The sequence below is a fragment of the Lactuca sativa genome, chromosome 4 (genome assembly GCF_002870075.4).
Source record: "Lactuca sativa cultivar Salinas chromosome 4, Lsat_Salinas_v11, whole genome shotgun sequence".
Classification (NCBI taxonomy): Eukaryota; Viridiplantae; Streptophyta; class Magnoliopsida; order Asterales; family Asteraceae; genus Lactuca; species Lactuca sativa.
In genome coordinates, this window is record NC_056626.2 from 151,193,157 (window position 1) to 151,204,338 (window position 11,182).

General features: G+C 44.1%; 1 protein-coding gene across 1 annotated transcript; it reads right to left on the reverse strand.

The window, feature by feature from the left end:
• Positions 1-8,926: 8,926 nt before the first annotated feature.
• Positions 8,927-9,931, reverse strand: LOC111892271 (uncharacterized). The gene has a single exon (XM_023888346.3). It carries the CDS (start codon positions 9,881-9,883, stop codon positions 9,245-9,247), a length of 639 nt encoding a protein of 212 aa, XP_023744114.1. The 5' UTR covers positions 9,884-9,931; the 3' UTR covers positions 8,927-9,244.
• Between the last annotated feature and the right edge of the window lie 1,251 nt (positions 9,932-11,182).

An 11,182-nucleotide genomic window follows, 5' to 3' on the forward strand; every position in this document is an offset into this window, starting at 1 on the left:
TTATGAGATTTTTAATTAGGAATTGATGGGTAGCAGCCAAACTTCCATGGCTGAAAGTTAAAAGGACCCCATGACTAATAAGTATGTCTACCTCTTGCCCTTGGACCGGTGGAATTTTAATCATAGATTTTAAAGCATGGGTTGACTTGACTAAAATGTACCATTTCATTAAAGTGTATGAGTAACTAAATGTATCATTTATGCATCATTGTTTGTTATTTTATTAAATGGTAAACATACAGTCCTTATATTACTTCTAAATTTATTTAATTTTTTGTTTTCAATAAGACTTGAACTCAATATTTGGTTGATGGATATATTTCCACTAACATCTGATATTGTTAGACTATAAATTTTTTGGTCGGTATTTCTGATTAAAATATTGAGCTGAGCTATTTACAAAACCGAAAAACTTTGGAACCCGAATATCACCAAACAACCGTTCTTACAAAAAAATTTTTTTTAACAAAATGACCACCTAACTTTGCGGAAAACTCCTTACAAGTTCACGAAATTGATTTTAAAGTTGTTACCACAATCATATTTTGTGAAAGGCACCTTATGAGTTTATTGAATAGGTGAACCTCGTGAGCTTATCGAATGCATCAATCTCCAATGTTGTGATATGTCACCGACTTGATTCCGTCTTTTTGGGGAGTAAAATGGAGGGCCTGAGAATCATAGCAAAGAAAACAAGATCGTCAGTCGTCGTTCGGGAGGCAATCCTGAAACAAGGCTCCAACGATCAAGTTAGATAGTTTCTTAGAAGGAGAAGAGAGGTTGGGTAAAAGTGAAAGAGTTATATTTTTTCGATCCCTTCTCTTGGAGGAGAAGGGACCATTTTATACCTGTGGTCAGGGGGACAGATCCCCGACAGTATCTTCTACTTTTTCAGGTCTCACAAGGACATGTGGCTTGCGATTGGTAGATCGTGCTCCGTGAGTGGCTGTTTGCTATTGGTGCATGTTTGCCATGAGCGGCGCCCTAAGCGCTACACCTGTCGCTCTGGGAGTCAAGTGATATTATTTTGTCCTGACGCTAACCTTGGGGCTTGGGCGCCAAGGAATGAATACGGGATTGTTAGGGCGAGGGCAAGGGCGAGAACGCGGCGTTAGAGATACGTTGCCCTTTGTTCAAACCGTCTACCAGACTGATGGTTCCGTTAATTTCGACGTATTCCTGGTGGGATACGCCATCAATTCCCCTAGGCTAGTAGACGTCAACGTTCGCTTAGGGTAGCTAAGTTGTTCTAGCTTAGATCTGGACACGTGTTTGGTAGGGATGGTTCTTTGATAGCTTTTGACATGACAGAAGCGTCTGCGCAGGTGGTTTCCATCATCATAACCGCTTGAAATTCACACCTGCATTTAAATATTCCCACGTTTGTGTCAGTTCTCTTTTATTCTTTTTTCTTCTTACTCTTGCTACTTCTCTTCCTCTTTCTCTCTATTTGTCGACGAACAATGGTTGGCCCTAATACCGGAATCGTACCTTCTCCGAGCGAGTTCGCCAGTCTCCAAGAACGGTTTGGCTTTCACCCTGATCATGGTGTGGAATACCCTTGAAAGGGGCTATAATTTTCTGTCCGCTGGAGGGGAAGGTTGGAGTCCCCATTCCGATCTTCGAGGCTGGTCTGAGGCTACCAACGACGAACTTCTTCAATTAGGTGATGTGTTGATATGGCTTCCGTGTGGACGATTTGACTCCGAACGTTGTCAACAAGATTGTTGGTTTTGAACTCGTCTATCGCACCATTAGAGTTATGCCACAGTTTTGGGCATTTAAATCTTTCTTCAATTCTTCTACTTAGTCAGGCGCTCGGACTTTTTCCCAGAGGCGGGGTGTTCATGCTTTTATCATTAACCAAAAGGATCCAAAGATGAACTGGCAGGACCGGTGGTTCTAGGTAAATCACAACCTTGTTGGTTTTGGCTATCCTTGTTTAACTACTTTTTCCGATCGAGCACCAGAACCGTAGGGTGTCAATGCCACTGTGGCACAAGAATTCAAGACCATCTGCATTAATGGCGAAGATTAGGAGGATCATATGCTGGCTATAGTTGGGATGAGTGCTGCTTGGAGGGCTCGGGGGATGATGCCTCAGTTTTATGTTCAAAAAGACGGTAAGTACCTCTCCCCCCCCCCCCCCCCCCCCCCGGATTGTTGTTTTCTTGTGTTTGTTTGTGTGTTTTGCGAACTATGTTGGCTTGTTTCTTGTTTGCAGGTCACGGGATGATCCTTCCCTTTGAGATGGTGATGAGGGGCAACTTTTAGGGCACCTGCTAATATCGGGAAGTGCCCATGGTTGAGACATTCCCTCCACCGGTCAGTCCCGACCGTGCCTTGGCCCTTGCCAGTTCTCTTGTTGCCTTCCATCCCGGGTCTGATCCTCCCATTGGTCAAGTGTTGATTGATACGCCTTTCGGTGGCATTTCCCATGAGGACCCTTTGCCTTCTGATACAAAAGAGGAGGAGGCGTCAGTCGGACTGACTTGGCGCGATACCCATACAGCCTCCAAATGACATCTTTCCTGGATGGACTCACCGCTTTCAGAGTTTATCGAGGCCATCTCCTCGGGTCGACGCCTTCTCAAGAGGTGGAACGTGGCCTTCCTTTTGGGGGAGGCCATTGTAGTGGTTGACATCCACGATGATGACACTCTGAAACAGTCGGAGGGGATGAAAGAATAGGAGACTGAATTGCCCCGTGAACCTAAAGAGGAGCCAATGGAGACTGCTGCCTCAGATGTTGCTTTCGAAGGTGTTCTAAACTCACCAGTCTTGCTTCTGATTGGGGAGGGTGCTGCTGAGGGTTTTGTTTCTGCTCTTCCGGTAGCGCCAGCCATATACGTGCCAGGGTGGGGGATAACCCCGGAATCTCGTCTTCCCCAGCACTCAGCGACGTATGATTGGGGCTCCCATGCTTTTCCCACTGCTACCATTAAGGCTTTGGAGCTCCTCTCTAACTCGCATCTTTCGAACAACCTTTTATATGCAGCTGCACAGGTTGGTTTGTACATGGTGGTGACTACCTCATCAGAGCGATTCTGGTTTAAGTGATCTTACTTTGATTAAAGTCGAGCAAGATGAACTGAAGGCAAGGTTGTTGGAGTTAGAGGGAGAGAAGCGGTCGTTCGAGGAGCGCTATGATCTGTTAGCAAGGGAAAAGGTATCTTTGAAGGACCAAGTGGCTACTTTGGATGGGTCGGTGGAATGCTTTCTCAACCGATTGAGGTCTTAGTGAAGGAGAAGAGAGTGTTGGAGAGCCAGGCGGATTGCGCTAACAAGAGGTTAGAGGAGGAGATTGAGAGGAGGAAGGTTGCAGAGGAGGATCTGGGGTGGTTACTTCAGAAAGCCATAGTCCAGGTGGTGGATAAGGTTGTTGAGTGTGTTGAGTTTGCTTGGGGGTTAAGCAGATGAAGATGGCATGTGTGGTTGCCAGTATGGATAATGGCAAACAGGTGGTCCGAGAGCAAGTTGTCGCTGGGAAGTTTGTGTCCGTGGAACCGGACGCTACTAAGGAGCATGCTCAAGCGATGCATGTTGCTATAAAATCTTTCATGGAATCGGAATTTGCCTCCTACCTTCGCCTGGGTGAGCTGGACATAGGGGGCCTTCGTCAGATGTACAACGATCCTGACTCCGAGGAAGTCCATCTTGAAGGTGGCACTTCTCACACTGGACCTTCCTCCACCGCTCAGTAAGTGATGGCTGTTACCCTTTTTTGTTATTTGATGTTTAAGATAATATTTGCATCTTCATGGTGTTTGTCGAACAACTTTTGAAACAATGTCTAATTTTCTTCTTTGGCCCTACGTGGTCATTTTCAAATCCCGGGGGGTTGTCCGGGTTAAACAATATGTTCTTTTTGTTTCTTGTGCATTAAGTTTGCTTTTAGTTCATCGTGTCCCCCCTCCCCCTTTTATTGTATTGGATTATTTGTGTTGGCTAACCTTAGTTTGGATTCTCCCATAGGTTAGTGTTGGCCTTTGGAGGTATTGGCTGTGGTTATCGTTTGTTTATTAAGCTTTGGGGGGGGAGGGGGGGGGGGGGGGGGGGCAGGGCGTCTGTTTTGACGGCCTCGACGCTCACCCTCAGGTTAGTCTCTACGAGTCGAGGCTTTAGTTAGCATGTAGGTGCGAACTCTGGCCGGTTCGTTTCGTTAGGAATTCTTTCCTAGATGAAAGCATCTGCTTTGGGGCTTTACTCTAAGCCCTGGCTCAAGGGGAGTTGTACTCCGGCCCTATTCGTCTAAGCAAGATCGAGGTCGTCACCTCGATGTCTAAGAGCTTAGGCAGTATGCATTTCGAGGGAAAGGTTATAACCCTTTAAGGCCTCTTACTTTTTGTGATCGAGAACTGCATCTTTCTTGACCTTGTCGACATGTTTATTAGGGAGAAGTGATGAGTCCTCGAGGCCTATGATTGTGTGTTTCTCATTGGTTTTGTGTTGGGTGGCACGGGTGATCAGTCTGTTTTTATTTTCTATTTGTACGAATGTATGTCGATACTCATTCTCTACAAATTTTCTTTTCATTTCATATTTTTTGGTGCCTTGGAGGCATCTACATTGTTAGATAAGTATCGGGAGTCCGATAGTTTTTGCTATTCTATGTTTAGCTCTTGGACTGGCTAGTTGGGGTGTAATTATCCGTTAGGAGTTTGCTCACTTGGCCCCTTCCATTGATTCCCTTCGAGTTACGACTATTGGCTTGGGCTCTGGGGCTCCCAGGTCGTTGGGACGAATTCTTCATCTTGGTCTTCCTTGTTTTGTGTCCTTCGGCGACCCATGTCTGCGAGCTTTCCAACATTCGTGCTCGTATATGGTCCATGATTGACTGTTTATGGGATGGTTGTCTTTCGGAAGATGATTTTCAGTTTCCTCCATTCTTCGGCTTTGGTTGCTTGGTCGTCACCTATGGGCGGTTTTTCCTCTTTCTACGTAACTCTTTCATTGCTAGCTCTATTTTTCACAAGGCTATTAACTAGGTGTCATCCTATGGGAAGCCTCTTCCAGTTGCGGACTCTTATGGTTGTAGTGAGTCTCATGTCCATGTCCTCTTTTTTTTGGGTAATTGCCTATCCTTTTCAGCTCCAGTGCTGGTGGTTCCTTGCTTGTGTTTCCAGTTGAGCTCCATGACTTTGCGCGTGTGTTCCTTCGTTTCCTTCTTTTCCATGCTATGTGTTATTGTTGTGCGAAGTTGTGTAGGTACGCTCAGTGATGTCCAACCTTGCTTGGTGTTCATGATGATGATCCTTGATGTTTTCGGAGTGGCAATGTTGTTGATATCGTTCCCTCCCACCCCCCCCCCCCCTTCGAGCTGTTCGTTTGGTGTTGGCATTGTTTTTTCTTGTCTTGGGTGTGGATATTTTTTTTGCGCTTGACCATATGGGTGTTAGTTTTTGTTGTGTGCCACTTTCTTGGGATGTGCGTAGTAGCCCAAGTGGCAATCGCCTGAAGTGGTTTTGTCTGTCTGTTTAGGGTTGTTATTGTCACTGAATCGTTCGTTGTTTTGAACTTTACTATACCATGTATTTTTGATGGGATGGCTTGTAGCCGGAAGAGGGAAGGTCACCCTAGGATCATATCATCTTCTAACTTATGTTTAACGACCGAGAACTCAATTATTCTTGTTACCATTTCCTTTCCATCGTGGCTGAGTAGTGTCAACAGGAGGTTTATGGTCCCGAGTGGCCATAGTTGTGTCCCGTGAAGCCAAAGAGTGGAGCTCGGGTTGGTGGTCTTAGGTTTCTCTTCCAGGATGGCGGGAGTTGCTCGAAGCAGTGCTCATAGAGGACGTTGGTGATGTTACCTCCGTCGACTAGGACTTGCTAGATCTGATGTTGTTGTACGAGGGCGGGGATAATGATTGGATCTGTGGGGTCCCAGTTGGGCGCTCATGGGTCTTCCGATGAGAAACTTATGTTGAGACTATCGTCGGGTAAGTCGTCAATGCCATTGGCTGGCAGTCGACGCCTGGCTCTGTTCTCGGGGCTGGCGATTGCAAAGATTTCTTCCTTTTTGATTGGTTGTTTGTTCGTCTCCGTCCGAGTTCTCCCATGTTTCCATTCGGCTTCGAACTTTGACTGTAGAGTCTTCGCGATTTCTGTTAAGTCTCCACTCAGTTGCTTGATTTCTACTTCTTTTTTGAGGATGCGCACTCTCCAGTGTCGTGGGTTTTGATCTTGTGGTATTCGCAATATTTTTTTTCTCTTTTTCTATCCGATGAGGGGTTTTTTTTCCACCGCGTGCACTTCCATCTTATGGCTCCTGGGCTTATCCTTTTCGGACGGGCGAAATCTAGAAGATGAGTGTCTCGAGTATCTGTTATGCTTATCGTGGCTTCCATCATTGCGCCCCATATGGCTATGGCGCTAGTGGGAGCTGTCAGATTCTTGTTTGAGGTAGGCGTTCGCTATGGCTTTTAGATTGGCGTCCCTAGATTTTGGCACTGTTCTCTACATTTTTTCCTTGACAGGGGGCCTAGGAATAGCCCCTGAGCGAAGGCGCCCGTGACTAGAAATTCCCCGTGGCCGGGGACGCTCAGGGTCGCAAGGGTAAACGGGTCATAGTATGCTCAGATGGATTCTCCCTCTTTGTGCTTGCATGCCATGATAGAGTTCGCATCTCCTTTGACTTTCCTCAGTTGCATGAAGTTGTGGAGGAAAAGGTACCTCAACTCTTCGAAGTTGGAGATACTTCCCGAACGTAGTGCATTGAGCCATTTGCTAGTATTTCCTGATAGTGTGACCGGGAAGTAGGTGCAAGTGAATCTCTTGTCCATCCGAAGGGATGTCATTGTCCACTCATAGGTGTTTATGTGCTCATCAGGATCCCTCGTGCCGTTATACTTTGGGATGTTTGGTATCATGGCAGAATACGGTATTTCATACTGTAATAGCTCTTGGCATAACGTCGAGTTGATACTTGTTACGAGGTTGTTCATATGTAGGTAGTTGAGTGCTCCGTTAGCCATCGCCTGTTGCGCGTGGTATAGGCTGTTGTATCCTTGTCCATACTTGTAACGGTACCTGTGGTTGTACATGGTCACTTGAGGCATATATGATGCCTGCGTGGGGTATGCGTGCATTAGCTGATTCGGCTGTGAACTTGATTCTGTTAGCCCCGTAGTGTGTGCGTTCATCCTTTGTGTTGGTGTGCTTTGAATTTTGTGGGTTTGTTTCTGTGTTTGAGGGTACACGCCTTGATAGTGGTATGAATATGGGTTAAATGGTGGTTGTTGGGCGAATAACGGGATATACGACATGACGACCATCGGGGAAGACTGGTGGCCTGCAAGTTGTGCGGCTGATAGAATGGTATCGGGGGACCAAGCGCTGGTCCTCGGCTACCGTGCCGATGTCTGTGGTTGATTTGCTGTTTGTTGTGATTGGGTGGTCGACACTCTTTGAGGCGCTGTAGTAGTAGTCGTGGCCAGATGTTCCGTTGCGACGGGTGGCGGTCGCCATAGACTATTAATGAGCTCTGTCGTTGAGCTGACTGGGGTCGTCGTCGGTGTCTTTGTGAGCGGCTGCCCCTCCAGTGTTGATAGACCGCTTCCGTCGAGTGACTGCATTGGTCTAACCGGGCTATTGTCATCACCTTCCTGCCATATCGGTCCTTTATCCGTCATTTCTCATACCTAATGTTGCGAAGTGGGTTGTGTCGTACTAGGTACACATTTGGATGGCGCCAATTGTTGTGATATGTCACCGGCTTGATTCCGTCTCTTTGGAGAGTAGAATGGAAGGCCTGAGAATCACAGCAAAGAAAACAGGATCGTCAGTCGTCGTCCGGGAGGTAGTCTCGGAATGAGGCTCAGATGATCAAGTTAGATAGTTTCTTAGAAGGAGAAGAGAGGTTGGGTAAAAGTGAAAGAGTTTAGTTTTTTTGATCTCTTCTCTTGGAGGAAAAGAGACCCTTTTATACATGTTGTCAGGGGGACAGATCCCCGACAGTATTTTCTACTTTTTCAGGTCTTGTAGGGACAGGTGGCTTGCGATTGGTAGATCGTGCTCCGTGAGTGGTTGTTTGATATTGGTGCAGGTTTGCCAAGAGCGGCGCCCTAAGCGCTATGCCAAACGCTCTCGGAGGTAATTAGTACAATTTTGTCTTGACGTTGGCCTTGACTCTTGGGTGCCAAGGAATGAATACGGGATCGCGAGGGCGAGGGCAAGGGCGAGGACACATCATTAGACATACGCTGCCATTTGCCCAAACTGTCTACCACAGTTCCGTTAATTTCGACGTATTGCTGGTGGGATACGTTATCATCCAACGAGTCAGAAGGCTTGTTTCAATCCTTTCATAAAGTGATTCCTCAAACCCGATCAGTCGTAAGACTCGTTTCAGTCCTTTAGACTAAGGCAATAAAGAACCTAACGATACAACATCAAAGTCTTCTTTGCTTGCTCAATAGAATGGGTTCCTTAAGTTTAGAAACAAGAGCGTGATGCCACATATTGAGTTCTTAGTAACGAACCCATGTTATGTTTGGGTGACAATCACATGGAATATGGGAAATGGTTTCAATTCGGTATATACCTTTTATATTAGTGAACTTCTCCGAATAATTAGCGAATTAAGTGGTTATTTTGCGATAGTAATTAAAACTTTGTGTTTTGGGTTCCAATTTAAGTCCTTTTAGTGAATAACACTAAAATATACTGGTTTTAAGGCTGACTTAACAGATGCACTCAACTTCATTGATAATATATTTTGGATTTCTTTTTGATTCTTCGATTGTTTGGACAAGGTCCTTCTCTCATAGGATTGCCTAGTGATGGAAAACCGAAAAACCGCTTACAGCTGATAAATGAGTACATCATAATAAAAAAAGATACCGACTTTATAGAGCTCGGAGATTCAATAAAAACATTAGACCAATGTTATGCAAATGACATAGTGTTACTCATATATGTCATCATTAAATCAAAAGATTCCAAATTTACTTAATTTGATACAATTTTATTACATAAACTATAACCCTTTATCAATCCCAAGAATACCCCCTAAAGGTTTAGCATGCTAAACTTTGCTAAAAGTAAATTACGACTTTCACCAGAGAAAAACAATTCAGAGCTGTACTTTTTCTTTCAAAGCAAGGTTCACACTTGACAGTGGTGGAAGAACATTAAAAAAATAGCATCCATCTCACCATTAACTCTTCTAATAATTTATTTAAAAAAAAAAAATAAAGAAAAGAAAGAGGGTAATTGGGGAAGAAGATGATTGCTATTAGATCTCAAGTAGGTTTCAAATTCTGAAACATGGTGTCCCATCTAATCTCTTGAACACCACCCCCACTCCCAGACCAGTAACCACCATCATCTTCTTCATCATACTTCTCATGATCATCACCATCGTAACCATCAATTTTTCCTTCATCATACCGGAGATCATAAACCAAAGGACTCGCAAAGTTGTTGATTCTAGCACTATCGGACTTATGGTAGCTATTAGTGAGCAAAAGAGTAGGAGGAGTAGCTTGTTTGAAGGTCATCGATCTCTTGTTTCTTCTCAACATCGTACCTTTCCAACCATAACTTTTACTAACGAGCACCAGAGCTGACTCATCCCGGCGAATCCATGTCTGGATGTAGCTAGCCAAGGTCCTTTTGGTCTTTTTCATGGCGATGATGAGCTTTGAAATTGGGTGTGTGTGTGACCCACGTGAACCTTTTTGTTTTCTAGCAAGTTTCAGTATTTCTAACCTGTGTTTGGCTATGGAGATCCCCATGCTTTGAAGGAATTCATGGTTGAAGTAAGTTATGTCGCCTTCTTCAAGCTCGTTTCGAGAGAAAGCCATCCCATATTCGTAAATAAGTGAAGGTTCAAGCCCGGATTTTGATAGCCAAGAAAACCAGTCAATGGGTTGATGCATTTTTTGTCACTGGAATGAACGTGTGTGATGATTTGAATGGAAGATGAAGTTATTTATATGAAGAATGAAGTAGAGGGGTAATAAGGAAGGGGCAAATATGACATTTTTGTAGTATTGTGATGGTTTTAAGAGGGAGTAAACGGACAATACGAAGAGGGTTTGTGGGGTATAGCACTATAGCAAAAGTGAAGGGGAAAGTGTAGGGGTGTAAAGTGTATGTGTGTGTGAAGTGAAGGGGAAGAAATCTTGATGGGGCAATTGGCATCAATCACGGTACCATGGGTCACGGGACATACCCACCACCACTACCCTACGTTTTGTTTGGATCCTTTCGGCAACAATTTCATTCCATTAGTTGACTATATATTTTAGACATAATAGAAGACTAACCGTTGAGTTATAAAGCTATTGCATATACAATCCATGTAGAACAATTTCTTACTTTCCACCACAGAACAACCAAATTTCCAAACCCAAAAACCTTGGGAGGAAAAAGAAGAAACCTGTTTAGTTATTCTTGTTAGATATGCAGACTTTTCATCAAGATTGAAATTTAAAGTCCCCATATATTTTATTTTGGGTGCAGACCACAAGACCTCGAGCGTGACATGGACGAGCCTATTTCTTTTCCTTTTTGTTTTCGGTCGGGCTTTGCCTTTTAGATGTTTGGGTCAAATTTTCTTATTTATATACTTATGAACGACCGTATCTTAAATATTGTAGTCAGGGCCGTCCCAAACATATTTTGGGCCCAGGGCGAGAGAAAAAAAATGGGCCCTTAAAATATATAAATATCAGCAAGTTTTTTATAATAACTCAATAATTGAAAGACAAATTACTTGTACAATCTTCTAAATATAGCAATTTCCATACAAAAATTGGGCCCCTTTGAAAAATGGGCCCTAGACGGTCGCTCCTATCGCCCACTCTCTGGGACGGGCCTGATTGTAGCATAAAAAGTGTGTGTGGAATAAAATCTCTCTCTCTCTCTCTAGTTCGACAGTGGATGTAGCATATCGCAAGATAGTGTGAATCACTTACATCCCTGTGTTTTGTGTGTTTTGATTTTGTTTTTTTTTCTGTTTTCTCATATTCTTCAGACCTATTTTCGTTCATCGTTTGTTCTTTACCTAACAACTGGTATCAGAGCTATGACTGAAGACAAGAAGGTGAAGATCGATAAATTTGAAGGCCATAATTTTGGATTCTGGAAGATGCAAAGTGAGGAGTACTTTTATCAGAAGAAATTACACTTATTATTATGTTATCTGAACAGAAACCTAAGAAGATGGATCTGGC

Excerpts from the sequence above, each read along its gene's own strand:
- LOC111892271 (XM_023888346.3), bottom strand. The coding sequence starts at position 9,883 with ATGCATCAACCCATTGACTGGTTTTCTTGGCTATCAAAATCCGGGCTT.